Here is a 15,980-nt window from a genome sequence, read left to right as displayed (position 1 = left end):
AAAACCAGGCACTAGATCAGGGTCCCATCCAACCTGGCTTTGAGCAGCTCCAGGGTTGGGGCAGTTGCATTTGCTCTGGGCAGCCTGTGCCAGTGCCTTGATGCCCTCTGACTGAAAAATTTCTCCCTGATATCTAACCTAAATTTCTGCTCATTTAGTTTAAAACTATCCCCCCTTGTATTATCACTGTCTGCCCGTGTAAAAGGTTTCTCTCCCATTTATAAGCTCCCTTTAATTACTGGAACAATAAACACAGAAGTTGAGGAGCACATAATTCACAGTTCTTTATTCTTGCAAATAACACATCAGAATTTGTATGTCTGAAGAGGTTCTTCAGAAGCCAACTGTTCCCACTTGTGTATGCAAATAAAAGAATTAAAGTATGGCAGGAGCAATGACCTTAACCTGGGTGCTGGTTTGATTTTGAGAACTTCTACTTGTGCACCACAGCACCAAGGGAGATGAAAGATTTTTGAATGAATGAGAATAATTAATTCTCATCTCTTTAAAGCTGAAAGCCAAAGTACGTGTGTGAGCAGTATATGTAAATGTGGCTTGACATTAAGAAGGACAGCTGGATGTGCATAGAGGTTAAGTGGCATGGAAGCCATTACAGAATTGAGTGGGAAAAAAAGGGAACACAGAAATCCTGATTTACAGCCCCCGAAACACAGATGGCTTTGTCGCCAATAAAGTAGGAACAGCTTTTTCCCATCAAGGCACAATTCAGATGCCTCGGAAGAAACCTGGGGGGCTTTCCTACCCCTGCCCCTCCTCTCAAGAGAGGCACACCTTTATACAAACATTATTATGGAATCTCAGGGAGCTTTTGACAAATTGTCCTTCTACTCTCAGTACCTTGTAGTATTAAATGTTGTCCTTGGTTCTCTGATCTCGTTCTTCTGCAACTGCTATAAGAACGCTATGCATTGCAATATAGACCCACTGGCTTGCTTTCACCACTACTGTTTTCCCTTTCCTGTTAGAGGATGTTGTTCCATTTGCTTTGAGAACTATTGCTGTTAAGCACAGATACGTGGAGTAAAGGGGCAGAACCCAGTTTGACCTTAGGAAGTGATACAGTTAGTTAAAACTCTACGTCTTTATCATGAGACCTGTCAAAAGACCTGAAAACTGACACCTTGTTTAATTAACATAAGAAGAAAATCGGGAACAAATAATTAACGGGCAGCCTCTGTAGTTGTCCCAAGGATTTGCAGTGTCTTTGTAGGGTGAATACACAGAGTATGGGGGAAGCAGCTTGCCTGCAGGGGTGTGATGTTTCTGGGAAAGTTATCACATATCAAAGGGAGAGGGAGTTGATTGGAAATGTGTCAAAAATCAGGAGCTTTAGATGAAAGCAGACTGTTACCTGAAGTCTGTTCAATACACCCATTTGATTTTGTTTTGTTGCTGGATGATATTTTACCAAGTGTTGGAAAACCTTATCTAGCTACTCAGAGAAGCTCTGTGCTGCCTGAAAAAGCTATTAACCTTTTGCAAAACACAAAAAAAACCCTTGAGTTAGTTGTTAAAGAATAAAAAATACTGCTAAATTGTTGTAGATGGGACCCAGCAGTGTCTGTAACCTAAGTGGGATTGTGTATTCCTTGCAAGCTTTGGTCACTCACTGGTGCACAGCTACCACTGCCAGTGGGATCATGTTATGAACATGTTACGAACTGCGCTAAGCAGCAGAGGATGTAAACCAAGGACGGAACACTCTAACTTAACCATTTCTGCTGTCAATATTTTGTTCAGAATCCCAGGAGGTGCAGCTTCTCATTAATAATAAGGGAACAGTAGCTAGAGATCCAGTTACCTGCATCTCAGTTTTCCGAAGGCACCAAAGATATGCCACAGATGTATCTTCATCCCCTATGAAATCCGGTTTCGTTTCCTGGTACTGCATCCATGCTGTCTCTCTCCCTGTTGCTCCTGCTCGTATGAGCTGTGTTCATGTCATCTCTGTGCCTTTGGATTTCTCATTGATGTGAGACAGTTAGCTTTGTTCACTCATGTACTTCGTCTTAAGGGGAATGCAGAGGGGAAGAGGGGTGTGCTTCACACTAGTCATTACATTTCTTCTTTTCAAGTGCATATCAGAGCCGCTGTGTTGCACAGTGGTTTTGTTTGCAAAATCCCAATGGCTGTGATAGCGAGATTTTTTACTGGTACAGGTTTGGAATGAGTGGCTGTGAGTCACATCTCAGTGCTCGCTAATAGCTCTACCATATGCTTTTTCTTTCTCTGTGCCTATTTAGCAATTGACAATTCACCTGTGGAAGCACAATGAGATTTTAACTGAGTTGGAGAATGGAATCAAGAACTCTCGCAAGCTGGAGACCTTCTGCAGGGACTTCGAGCTACAGAAAGTTTGCTACTTGCCTCTCAATACCTTCCTGCTTAGACCTCTACACAGACTTATGCACTACAAGCAGATAATGGAGAGACTTTGCAAACACTACCCACCAAATCACGCAGACTTCAGGGATTCAAGAGGTAAGCAAAGCAAAAGACATCAGTTCCCAGAGCTGGGGAATGTTAGAGGTGCACATACGAACAATTATTTTTTTTCCTACAGCCTAATTTAAAAGAGGATTGAGTTGCAAAGTCAATCACACAGAAGACCAGAATCAGTAGGATTAGAGTTGCTCTTGCATACACATTATGGCACGCTGTGAACAAACACTTGGAAGAGAAATCTGCTGAGGGTTATTAAGCACACAGAAATGACATGTAATTCAGGAAGTCCCTCGAGCTGAAAATAGTTGGGAGAGAACATGGAGGACGTGCCAGATGTGCTTATCTTATTCTCAGCTTTCCCTAGATATCCTCTGCTAACAGAGGATATTGGCCCAGGTGAACCCTTGATCTGAGCCCACGTGGCTGCTTGTTGTTATGTCTTAACACAGTGTTAGGGAGAATATTATTTTTCCAGATAGACACTTTGTTCTGTTACCACTTCCATGATTTGTTTCAGGAACTCAAAGCTGCCAACGTATTGGGGTGGGTGGGTGGTTTTTTTTTTGGTGTTTTTTTCTAAATGTGAATAAACTTTCATCTTGTAGTCTGAGGTCACTGCAGTTTCTTGTTATTTGCTTTCCTCTTTCTATATGCCGGTTTCCCATCCCACTGTACACTGTCTCCATTTGAAGACAACTGTTGTCTGCATGGTTGCCACTCAGTGCAGGACGTGGGCAGGGGGCTGAGCTCAGTGTGGCTGCTCCCAGCTACACCGTGTTAGCTGAGCTGTCTGGCTGCATTCCCTTGGCTGCTGTGCATTGAGAGCCACACAGGCAGTGCACAAAATAAGGAGGTAACGAGCTACCACAGAGGTCCGTGTGACAAAATGCTGGCCTCACTGTAGCTACTGCCTGAAAGAGCTCAAGGAGTAAAGGTCTTTACTTCCAAAGACTACAGAGGTCATCATTTACTCCAATTATATTGGATTATTCCATGCTTCCAAGGTTAACTATTGTAGGACATGTTCATTCCAATCTACATATATATATGTGTGTGTGTGTATATATATATATATATATATATATATATATATATGTATGTATGTATGTATGTATACATATGGAAATCTGGAAAGTAATCATAGAACAATCATCAAAATACTGAAGTCTGGAAAACAGCTGCTTAAAATGGGGCTTAAAAAGTTCAGTCTGTTGGGGCCCACGCTTGTTTTATAAGCATTGTCATAACTGGCTCATTTCTGATCTTGGAAATAAACTTGTTCCAGGACAGAAGAGGGAGAAACCAGCTTGGGTAGGGTCAGCAACCCCCGCTGCCTTATCAGTGATACAGAGACTTTATTAATACTTATTTCAAAATAGCCTATCCATCTGGATGTATCCAGGTTATGCTCATGTACACGATGGCTCTGGGAGCCAGTCTGTGAGCTGATCTCCTGGAAAAGATAAAGTGATAAAGTGATTTTGTGCCCAATTCCCTGAGTTAGTTAGTAGGACCTCTTCATTGGTGCCGTGAATCAAATTGAGTATCCCTACAAAGTTTCTGTAGCAAACTTTTAGATGAAGAAATTGGCTGCCTCTTCACTACAACTCTTCGCCCTCAACGAGGTGATGCTCAGAGTTTGTAAGGCTTTTTGTCTGCCTGAATAGGTTTGTGCTGTGAAGGGAAAGGGTATCACAAGAAGTGGTGTTCATGAGTTGCTTTGTGCAGACAGAAGTCTTTCTTTGCAAATATTCTTTGTAAGTTTATAAAAGCATTTTATGGTTTTGTTTAGTTACGTTTTTTTGTTTTCTAGCTGCTTTGGCTGAGATTACAGAAATGGTGGCTCAGCTCCACGGCAATATGATAAAGATGGAGAACTTCCAGAAGCTGCACGAGCTTAAGAAAGACTTGATAGGCATTGACAATCTGGTTATTCCAGGAAGGGTAAGTAGCAGAATGGTGATCGAGGTCTGGTACCATTTCAAAGCATTAGATCTATTTTAGAAATCTGGTTCTTTGGAGCATCTGTGAAACTGCCTTTCCTCATATGAACATCCTTCTCTCACCAAAAACTGTTATATGTAAGCATAATAATACCATAGAAAACAGCAGCCATCAAAGCAGGAAAAGGCTTATTGTCTTTATTATCTTTTAACAGATTTTATTAGGTTTGTCTTATATATAGATTTGGATGGCTGTAGGCAATTCCAAATGTCGATTAGAGGAGGCAGTAAAAATGTGATATTTATCACAGCATTCAGAGCTTGAGCGTTTTCCTCATCTCATTCTGCTCTTTTTTCTCTCTTTCATTTTCTTTTTCCCCAATCATGTGCTCTAGCTCAGTGTTAGAGCATAGCAGAATAAAGAGAAGCAAGACATTTGTGCTGGAGGACCTTCAGCCTGGTCACGATGCCTGGCTCTGAAACTCATGGCCTTGAGGACAAGCAGTCTCTTTAGTCTACATGTAATGTTAGGCAATAATTATTGAGACAGTGTTGCCTTAAGTAAACACTTCTAATTGTGTTATTAAAAATACAGACGTCGCTTCTGTTCCTCCTGCCGTACTTCTTTAAAAACAGAGGTTTATTTCAGTATAAGTGGCCCTCTGCAGAATTTGTAGCCTTTTTTGCTTTTCTGTGCGCATAGATCTGTGCATTCAAGCTTGAGAGTTGTGTGTTGTCAAAGCGTTTTACTCCCCGCTCCCCTGACTTCTGTGTGTAATACACAGAAACGCTACTTGCGGCGACTGAAAACACGTTGCCAGTCTGTTCTTGCCCCTCCTGCATTTTGTGAAATAGATGGGAAAAACAGATGAGTTTTGTGTTGAATTGCAAATACAGCAGTGATTTAAGGCACGTTGTGGCCTAAGGTCTGCTCACGGTGCCATTTCCTTGCCTTGTGCTACTGTGGGGTCATGCAAGAAGTTGCTCCTGACACACCTGTGCTCGTGTTTGTGTAAGAACTTACATATTTAAGGGAGCTGCACACAGGTATTTTGGCTGGCAGGTTCTGGCAGATGCCCATGGGTTGCTGCTCTCCAGGCTTTGTGCTGCTGGGCTAAATGCAGGCCAGGCTGGATGCAGTGCTGCTGAGCCACTGCTGCCGTTGGCTGGGTTGCCCAGAGGGGGCTCCATGCCATGTCTCTGAGGAGAAATGCTTGCCAGGCCAGTTATCAGCTGTCCTCAACATGGCTTCAGGGAGCCATTGTCCTTACAGTGCCCCAGCCTGCTGCTGCCATCCTGGTTCCTGTGCTGGATGGTAAAGCATCACACAGTAGGTTCTGCTTGCAGATGGCAGCGACCCCGCAGCTCTTCTGTGAGTTCATGCAGTGCTTGGCTGTGGTGAAGCTGAGCCCGTTGGTGACCATTAGGTAGGACAACGTGAATAGTGATTCTGTTTAGCATACTTTGGTGTCAGCAGAGGCTTCCAGTGGTCTCTCTGGCACCATGAGCACGACAGAAGGGACAACCTTCTCTAGGCCTCTACTTAAAGTAACCTTGACTTAAGATAGACTGGACGTGTCATAGCAACCTTAAGGCTAAGGAGCATCTCTCTGAATAGATTAATCTTCAACAGCTAGTTTGTTGCTAAGCTGCAGGCAGTTCTGGTGTTTTATCTGCCTTTTACATGCACAATAGGAGTAAAACAACCCTCAGAAGACTGTAATAAATAAATATAAACCTCTTGGCTGGAGGGAGTGACTGGAAAATGATGTTTTGATGGGTTTCATATACATGGGAATGTGGGTTACATTATAGATCACAACAAATCCGGGTGATCTCAGACCTTTGAAAATTCTGATTGGGCTATACTTTCTATACTTTCATCTCTAAGCATTATTTAACAATTTGATCTGAATGCACTGTATGACTTGACGTGGACTGTACTAGGATAGCACATGGCTCCCAGATCCATTTCCCTTTTTTTAAGCTACTGGTGTTGATTTGTTCATCAAGTAGTCATGTTTAATTTTGCATGCTAACAAATCATAATCATTTTTGCAAAAAAACCCCAAAACCTGCCTATTTGTTTTGTATTTCCTTCCCACAGGAGTTCATTAGGCTGGGCAGTCTTAGTAAGTTGTCTGGAAAAGGTTTACAGCAACGCATGTTTTTCCTGGTAAGCAAGAAGGCATTTTTTTATTTATATATTGAAATGTAATTACAGGCAACTATTAAGCAAACTGTTAAACTTAAATTGTGATTTACAGTATTTTTAAATGGTCGTTTATCAACATAATGCATGACCTCACTGGTTGTTAAGAACATGTTTCTGTCCGAAACCAGCATTCTCTTTGTGACTGCTTCTTACTAACACTATTATTTTCATATGCCACTGTGAGTACCACATTAAAATAACACTTCCTAGCAACGTGGTGTAAATAAAGGCAGAGTCATTAGAAAAAAAAGAAGGTGGCACCAGGGTTAGTGATCATATCCCAAAAAGAAGAGTAACTCCTGGTGATGTAAAAAACTAACCCCCATAATGCTCTCAGGAAACATTACAGAACCACGTTTCTCCACAAATTGTCCAGTTCCAGCCCATTTACCTGGAGGTAGATTGAGAAATTCTGGCACTAGGAAGGATCACAGAATAGTAAACAATCATTAAGGCTGGAAAAGACCTTTACAATCATCTAGTCCAACTATCCATCTACCACCAATATTGCCCGCTAAACCTTGTTTCTTAGTACTACATCTACACATTTCTTGGACACCTCCAGGCACAGTTACTCCACCACCTCCGTGGGCAGCCTATTCCAGTGCCTGACCACTCATTCAGAGACATTTTGCCTTACCCCATTTTCAGGATGGTGTCTCCTCTCTTCTCTTCTGGAAACTGACTTGTTCCCAGGAACCTAGCACTGCTGTGGCTCAGCCATTGATGCGGGTCCCAGCAGAGTTAATGGATTTTATAGTCCAGTGGTACAGGGTAGGATATGAAAGTGTCAGTGCAGCAGGAGAGGAAGACTCTTCCTTGTCTTCTTGTGAGCAAAAGATGAAGACTGTGTGTAGAAAAGCTATAGAGCATGCTAGATTTTATGGAACGTTCAGTATTTACTTCCCCAGATGAGTCTGACATAAAACCAGCAGTTTTGTCTTGGTGGGATTTTGCTCTAGCTTTAAAGGTACTAAAATGAGAGCCTAGTGAATGCGGGGCTTATTTTCTTGCATAGCACTGTTGTTCTTACCAATTGATTCCTTGATATTGTATAAAATGTTAATAGAGCGAGACTAGACTCTTAAGTCAGTCTTAGTTTTTGGCAGTTGCTCACACTGTCAAAGAAGTCTTTCATCTGCCTTAATCACTGCAATCTTTTTTGGAGATAAAACCTTGAATCAATATTCCCTGATTCCAACTACGTGTCTATAGGCAAAATGTAATCCCCCTCTAGTGGCCAGTCTGTATCACTTCATGAATTACTGCTGTTGGGTTGTTCAACTCCGTAGTGAGAGTTATGCTTCCACCACAAAGGATGATTCTCTTGATGCATCTGTCATGTTTGAGAAGGACCTCTTTTGACCCGTGGCCAATGACGACAGGCCGTTTGTATGACAACAGCACACAACATAATGCAGCTCAACATGAGATTTGATTCATTTCACATGAGTGCACCCTCAGTAAGTTTGCCAATGACACCGAGCTGAGTGGTGCGGTTGACACATTAGAAGGAAGGCCAGAGGGACCTCAACAAACTCAAAAGGTGGCACCATGTGAACCTCATGAGGTTCAGCATAGCGAAGTGCAAGGACCTGGGGAGTTCTGCTGGATGAAAAACTGAACATGAGCCAGCAGTGTGCTTCTGCAGCTTGGAGGGCCAATGGTATCCTGGGCTCCATCAGCAGAGGGTTGGCCAGCAGGAACAGGGAGGAGATTGTCCCTCTCTAATCTCCCCTTGTGAGGCCCCATCTGAAGTACTGTGTCCAGGTCTGTGGCCTCCAGTACAGGACGTGGATCTTCTGGAGAGGTTCCAGAGGAGGGCTACTGAGAAGATGAAAGGGGCTGGAGCACCTCTCCTGCGAAGACAGGCTAAGAGAGCTGGCCTTGTTCAACCTGGAGAAGAGAAGGCTGTGAGGAGACCTCATTGTCACCTTCCAGTATTGAAAAGGAGATTATGAACAGAAGGGGAATCAACATTTTATTCTGATAGATAGTGATAGTGATAGGACAAGGGAGAATGTTTTTAAGCTCAAGGAGGGATGATTTAAATTAGATGTCAGGGGGAAGTTCTTCACAAAGGGAGTGGTGAGTTACTGGCACAGGCTGCCCAGAGAGGCTGTGGATGTCCCATCCCTGGAGGTGTTCAAGGCCAGGTTGGATGGGGCCCTGGGCAGCCTGGTCTAGTGCCAGATGTGGAGATTGGCAGCCCTGCCTATAGCAGTAGGCTTGGAACTTGATAATCCTTGGGGTCCCTTCCAACCCAACAGATCTGATTTTGGATTCTTGCATTAGGACTGCCAGTACTGGTTAGCTTTCTGGTATTTACTATGTTAATTATTATTTTTTCTACGTGTATGCTTACATAGTTCTAATAATGTTTTTTCTTGCTTTTTAGTTTAATGATATTTTGTTGTACACAAGTAGAGGCCTGACAGCAACAAATCAGTTCAAAGTCCATGGGCATCTGCCACTGTATGGCATGACGGTAAGTATTGTAAGAGCTTGGATTTGTGCTTACTTGGTCATTTAAGGTCCCATCACAATTGCTTACTCGCTTCTGGAGTGAGAGCAGGAGCAAGGGATTGTTCTCAGGTTCAGAATAGTTGTGGGTTTGTTCTGTAGTTTCAGCAGAGGCAAAGCACAGTGCTTGGTGGATCTGTGCTGGGTGCAGCATGTGGTCTTGAAGCCATCTATACAAAGGTGGTTGCATGGCAAAAATGAAAAAGGACATCTAGGGGGGCTACTTCCTCGTAATGCAGAATAATTCTCGTGAGGTTGGATCTTTATTTTTTTAAGCCACAAATTGAGCCATGATTCTTACCAGTAATTAATCACCAATTGCTTGTAGGCACACTGATGGGGGCAAATAATCATTAGCAACGGTTTCATTTCTGTGGAAAAATAGTTTCCTAACATATCTGTCTATATGTCTTGAAGCTGAGGCAGTGGGAGACTGCAGGCAGCAGTTTGTCATTTTCATTGGAACTTCTTATGTTCTTGTATGTATTTCATACTGGTAGATAATCAATGCCACGAATAACTGATTTTATAGCACCTCATGCTGCCCCCCAATGGTAAGAGCTTGCTCAGTTCACTGTCCCAGCTTAAGTAGTAATTACTTGCTACAGTCTGATTGCACTTTGACTTTTCTTTCTCAGATTGAAGACAGTGAAGAGGAATGGGGGGTACCTCATTGTCTAACACTACGAGGTCAACAGCAGTCCATAATCGTTGCAGCAAGGTAATTTGATGGAGACAGCCTACACTGTTATTATTGAACTGTAAACTGTCCTCCTCTGTGGCTTTCAGAGTGGGACAGGTAAGAGAGCCAATAAATGTTGTTTTGGTGGGATTTGCTCCTAGAAGAATTTCCAGGGCGTATTCATCTGTGAAGCCACTTGCCAAAACAAAAAGTGAAAAAAAAGCAAATGAGACAAAATAGTGGCAGTTGTGCAAGGCAGAACCAAAACTAAATTATGTGAGAAGCAACAAGCATCACAGGACTTTGTTTGAGTTAAAAGGAAGCTCAACTTAGCGCCGTTTCTTAGAGCTTGCTTTCAGCCTGGATGAGAGCAATTAAAACCTGAGTTTTCATTATTAGTACCCGTGCTGAAATGGACAAATGGACCGAGGACATTCAGATGGCAATAGACCTGGCAGAGAAAAGCAGCAACCCTGCCCCTGAGCTGCTGGCCAGCAGCCCCCCCGACAACAGTAAGTAAATGCTGGAGAGGAGGTTCGGTTAATTTCAGTCAGTACAGTTGGTGACTGCTTCTAAGCAGAGTGCTGAAATGTGCTGGCCACAAGTCAGATGGATACATTTGAAGTTGAGAGATATGTATATTTATATGTCTGCCGTTGTAATGTTCTCGCTGATGTTAGCAGAAAGTTTCACTGAATTGAAAAGTGACTTAAGCATAATGATGTCAAGAAGTGTTTTACAAGACTTGGGCAGTGCCTGTCCTTGCAAGGCATTAAAAGCATCAACCAAGCACGGCTTTCTTCGGCAGAAACACATAAAAGTAACCTAGTTAGTTAGCATCTCTGCAAAACTGTTTCTAAAAGTGTACTTTAAAGCTGGTTCAGCGCATCGTGACCAGATTTGATTTGTTTAATTTTTTCCAATAATATGTGTTGTTGCATAGAAGAAGAAAGATGCTTTCTCCCTGCATTTCATAGAGTCTCCTGATGAAACTACTGTAGACCAGGAATCTGAGGACGACCTCAGTGCATCCCGCACCTCACTCGAACGTCAGTCACCACACCGTGGCAACACTACGGTGCACGTCTGCTGGCACAGAAATACCAGCGTTTCAATGATCGACTTTAGTATTGCTGTGGAGGTATCGGCCTCAGAACCATCTGCGCTGCAGCTCCAGACACGCTCTCCAATGACAATTTCCTTTTTGCTCCTCCTTAAGAAGTGCAGCGTTCCTCGGTTTCCTCTCGGGGACGTTTCAGGCACACCGCTAAACTGCTCCCGTACCTCAAACGGCAGCACAAGTCGTCAGTCCAGGCACACACAGCTTTACTGCTTTAGTGCATCTTTTTAAGATCAGTTAGAGCAGTAATTTTATAAGAAGAACTGTCCAAAAAATGTGCTGATGATCTAACAAACTTAAAGCGGATCAGATTGCCTTAATGCTGTCATTTATGGAGGCATTAAGTCATTGCTCGAGCTGAAAGGATATTGTCTCTATCTGCTGCAGCCAGGTCTGGTTATGTGTAGTACTAACTTCTGTTTCTTTACCCAGCCATCCTTTCTGGAACCTTCTTTCATTGCTCAGTCTCACCTGCTTTTCCTTTTTTTTTTTTTTTTGGTGTTTTTTTTTTTTTTGCATTTTTCACCTCAAAATAAATACCTTTCTTGTCTCCCTGATCACAGCTGAGTCCATCTGATACACGTTCCTTAACCCTGTGCTCAGTGGATGAGAGCCAGACTTGGACTTCTCCCATAATGCAGGGACAGACTCTTAGGGCCCTCTTGGTTTCAGGGTGAGGTGTTTGGGTGTCCCTCCTGCACCAGAGGGATGCCACAGGGGGCTCTGACTGCTTTGTCATGGTCTTCTTCATGTGGTAGTGTGCACTTCCATCACATGGAAGTGTGTGCTCAATGGAGGTGGTGCAAGGGACCTTAAAACTCTATTGACCTCTCCTCCCAGGCAGCCCATAAATGAATCCCCATAAGAAAACACTAACTGCAGAGCCTCATGGTGCTCCCATGCCAAGTGCGCTTTCTGCTCATTCTGCCCTTAATTCCTGCAAAGGTGGAATAGCTCAGCATGGAGCCAGGTCTCACACATTTCCCTAAAGCTTATTATAAATGGGTATTGAATACTTTTAAACCCGTGATTAGTTCAAACAGATGAAATGTTTAGTTAGGCAAACCTCCCTGCCCAGCATCAGGGCTCGTTGATCTTCACTTTTGTTCCTCCTGGTGACTCAGCCAAGTGCAGGCACAGCAGTGAGGACCATGGAGCACACTGGAGCCATTCATTGTCCTGTTGAAAGCATCTCCAGCTCCACCGCTGCTCAGTGTCTGCAGCTCATGCTCATGCTCGCACGATTCTCTTGGTGCCTTTCACTTCAGCATTACCGTTCATTTTCTTTGTGTCTCTCCCTCCTCTCTGTCTCTCCCGTGGTAGATGATCCTCTCTCTGTCAGTGACTGTACTTCCCTACCTGCTGGACTGATCAGTGACCAGCGACCTGTTTCCATTTCATGTATCTGCTGGTACCGAATGCAAAGCCTGTCCTTTTATGATATCCTCCAGAGTGACGAGGTAACAGAAAATGAAGGAGTGCCTGTAACTTAGGTCACAGTGTCAGCAGAGCATGGCATTGCCCAACACAAAGGCCTTAATGCATACCCCAAGCTGGTGAACTCTTAGTTTATAGTAGGTGAATTGGGACCACCAGACTTGGAGCATTAAGCAATGCAGATTAAATTATCAGTTTCTGCGCAGTGATGCAAACAGTTGTTTGGATCCAGATGATAGTTAAATACTTGCTATTTCTCCTTCTTGCTGTAAAATACCCCAGATTCAGCTCAGAATAAGGCGAATAGTCGGTGTGTTTGACAAGTCCCCGTGCTAACTTGCTGTGTACTGAGAGCTTAACCTCTGTCTGCGGTGCTGAAGTACGTCATGATTTTCCTTTACATCCCAAATTCATGTCAGCCTTTCTGTTTCCATTGTTCTATTTAAGTGTCATTTGAAAGGAACACAGATGAGGAACACTGACTGACAGTTGCTGATACATTATTGATGGCCACTGCAACTCAAAAAATATAAGCAGAGTAGTTGGAAGTTTTTGGAAGTACCCAGCTACAAGCACAAATGTAGTACAGAGTACTGCTTAGTTGTATAAAACCCCATTCATTCGGTCAGAACACCTTCATATGTGGCAAAGCAATTGCTAAAGGCAGATCATTGTTCTTATGGTGATTAAATTGTGGCCAGCCCTCACTTAAGGAGTGGTGGGTACTTCTGGTTCTGTGCTAACTGCCAAAGTAATGGCATTCAGTAAGTTAAGCAGAAATGCAAACATCCTTTCTGTGGGGCTTGGCTGCTTCGCATCTGCTCATACATCTCTGCAGCGTGCATTTCACTGCTTTATTTGACTACTTCTGGTCTGTTTCAGAATCAGCTGTCTGGAAACCTCCTAAGGAAATTCAAGAACAGCAACGGCTGGCAGAAGCTCTGGGTCGTTTTCACCAACTTCTGCCTGTTCTTCTACAAATCGCACCAGGTAACACGGCTGGGTTGGGCTTTCTGTTTCCAGTGTGGGAGCAGGGCTGTCATCAGTGGTGGGTGCTGCCCCATTGGGGCACAGAGCAGTTCTGACTGCCCCCCTCCACTGAAACCACAGTGGTTGTTGGGTGGCATTTCTAATGGCGAGCCTTTAACGACTGCATATCTATTCTCTATTTCACCTATGTCCTGCCTGTGCTTGAGAGCAGTTGATCGAACAGCGCCTTTCCCCATTGCTTTTCAGGACAATCATCCCTTAGCCAGCCTCCCTCTGTTGGGATATTCTCTCACCATTCCTTCTGAATCTGAAAACATTCACAAAGATTATGTCTTCAAGCTGCATTTCAAATCCCACGTGTACTACTTCAGGGCCGAAAGCGAATACACGTTTGAAAGGTAAGTCAGTCGCTCTTCTGGAAGGTGACTTTGTTTTATCTCTCTGGATTTATTCCCAGCATCAGCTGGTACAGCGTCTACTGAGTTAGTTGATTCAGTAACACAAGCTTGTAGCTCAGCAGAATGAAAGGCGGTGCCCTTCAAAGTGCATACAGAAATATTAAGCCTGGTAGCGCCAGAAGCTATAGCAGCTGTGGTAGCGATGGCTGCAGAGATGAGTTGTGTGCAAAAAATCTCCCTTCTGAATTACTGAGGCTGCCTGCACAGGGCACACTGTATCCAGGCTCAAGGAAGCGTGTAAGGAGACCTATTACTAACAGAGTCACTTCTGTCTCTCCTGTACAACTCCCTGCAACACCCACACCTGAAACAAAACACAGCTTTGTCACAGAAGCTGCTGCTCGTACTCTGTTGTGCCACTGCAGCGTGTAGCTCTTACACATCCCACGGAACTCCAGAGAGACAGAGTGGTTAAGTCAGTTAAGTTGGTGAATTTTGGGTCCCCTCTCCCCCATTCACCCTCTCTCAACCTCCTTTTCTGCGTACTTTTGTATCTTTAGCCTCTTAACCTGGATAGGCAATACAGCAGTAAGCACGATGCTCCCCTCTAGGCACAGAAAATAACTCTTTTCTACAACCAGTAGCCCACACATTGACCAGAAGGAGAAAATCTTTCAAGGAATCCTCCCTTAGGACCTTGCCACCCTTCTGCTTTTCTCTCCCCTCTCGCAGATGGATGGAGGTGATCCGAAGTGCCACCAGCTCGGCCCTGCGCACACGCGCCCTGAGCCACCGGGAGCCCCACACCTACTGAGCACCACAGCAGCTGCTGGTTTTCTACAGGACATTGGAAACTATTCCTCCCCTTCACCCCCACCCCCACCCCGGAGCTTAGTAAAACTGAAAGTTGGTGAAAGGAAAGAGAAAAACCAACCAGAAACATCTGCAATTCCTCAGCTAAACCATTTCAGTTTTCCATATGTTGAAAATAGCTTACACACCATCCCCGTGGCTGCCGTTCGTTCATGTCTTGTATTTCGTCATTCTGTGCTGTTTTTAGCTTGTGCCAGTATTAAAATATTGTCCTTATTAGAGTGCCAAATGCCAAAAGACGTTTTGTCGCCTCAGAGATTGCACCTAAAAAACCGGCCCCGCGATCCAAACACTTGTGAGGCGAACACTATTTCTTCTCTTTACATAAAATATATATTATTATTTTTTTTTACCATGTTAACCTGTAGCCTGCTGGAGTTTTAAACGTAGATGGACTTTCACAGTACAGACTCTAATTCTAAATACAGCGAGCGGTCCTAGCCAGGAGCAAAGTAACTTTCAGCTTTTTGTTTTGCCTCCAGCCTTTCTAAATGTACTGAACAAGGAATTACTGATTTTCTATCTTTAACAGAGGAACGGTTTACAGCTCGCTCTCATTTCTCATTGAGGTTAGAGATCCACGTGGTTATAAACGAGTTACAGGATTCCCATCGAACCATTTTCTCAGTGCAAGTTGACCAAATCGATCATCTTCTGTTGGCTCGGGAAAGTGAATTCCACTTGCAAGATGCAGCAAAATTAAAATGACCCAGTGCAATATTGTTTGGGCTGTTACTGTACTGTGAGTGGTGTGTACAAGAAGGAATTAAAGGCTGTGGTGACGTTCTGCTGTTCGTTTTACAAACTTGAAGGAAAAAAAAAATAGAAATCTAACCTGTATGCTCCAAGAACCACAGCTCTGTGTAATTAATTTGTGGGGTGTTCTGGTAACACGTGGACTAAAGCACTGCACATGGGGTGGCTGCTGAGCCCCAGGCTTGTTTTGCTGCTGGAGTTTCAGTAGTGGCCCTAACATCACCTAGCACCGTTCTTGGGTGAGCTGTTGGCCCATCCAGAAGGGTGTCAGCACAAAACCTGCTCTGACGAGATGCTTTTCCTTGTGCTTTTAGAAACACTTCATTGTCAAGTCAGTATCAAATGTCTGTTAGCAGAACAGCGTGCTGGAAAGCCATTTGTCACCACTCAGGGCCTCAGTGCTAGGCAGGGGGGCCTGAATGTCAGTGTGGGAGAGGAAGCTGGGACAGTGCTGCCCCCAACTTTTCTTCTGGCTATTCACTGTGTTAAATGCTTACCTATATGCGATGTATAAAATGGCTTACAGCTTTGCTCACAACAAAAGGGAATAAAATACCTCACAATACTACCACACATC

At 43.8% G+C, this 15,980-nt stretch overlaps 1 protein-coding gene across 5 annotated transcripts in view; it reads left to right on the top strand.

Moving 5' to 3' along the window:
- Positions 1-15,976, top strand: part of FARP1 (FERM, ARH/RhoGEF and pleckstrin domain protein 1) — a 196,241-nt gene extending 180,265 nt beyond the window's left edge. For 4 of the 5 annotated variants that reach the window (XM_015851538.2, XM_032442027.1, XM_032442025.1 and 1 more), the window contains 10 exons: positions 2,265-2,502; positions 4,280-4,410; positions 6,517-6,585; positions 9,023-9,112; positions 9,786-9,868; positions 10,229-10,341; positions 10,807-10,970; positions 13,269-13,376; positions 13,623-13,774; positions 14,507-15,976. In XM_015851538.2, coding sequence (XP_015707024.2) covers positions 2,265-2,502; positions 4,280-4,410; positions 6,517-6,585; positions 9,023-9,112; positions 9,786-9,868; positions 10,229-10,341; positions 10,807-10,970; positions 13,269-13,376; positions 13,623-13,774; positions 14,507-14,588 — 1,230 coding nt within the window. In that variant the 3' untranslated portion in view covers positions 14,589-15,976. Of the gene's footprint in view, positions 1-2,264; positions 2,503-4,279; positions 4,411-6,516; positions 6,586-9,022; positions 9,113-9,785; positions 9,869-10,228; positions 10,342-10,806; positions 10,971-12,272; positions 12,410-13,268; positions 13,377-13,622; positions 13,775-14,506 lie in introns of all 5 variants that reach the window. The other variant, XM_032442028.1, reaches the window with a different exon arrangement.
- Positions 15,977-15,980: the final 4 nt, after the last annotated feature.

The sequence above is a fragment of the Coturnix japonica genome, chromosome 1 (genome assembly GCF_001577835.2).
Source record: "Coturnix japonica isolate 7356 chromosome 1, Coturnix japonica 2.1, whole genome shotgun sequence".
NCBI lineage: Eukaryota > Metazoa > Chordata > Aves > Galliformes > Phasianidae > Coturnix > Coturnix japonica.
The sequence above is the reverse complement of the archived record's forward strand: the minus strand, read 5'-3'. Positions and strand labels throughout refer to the sequence as shown.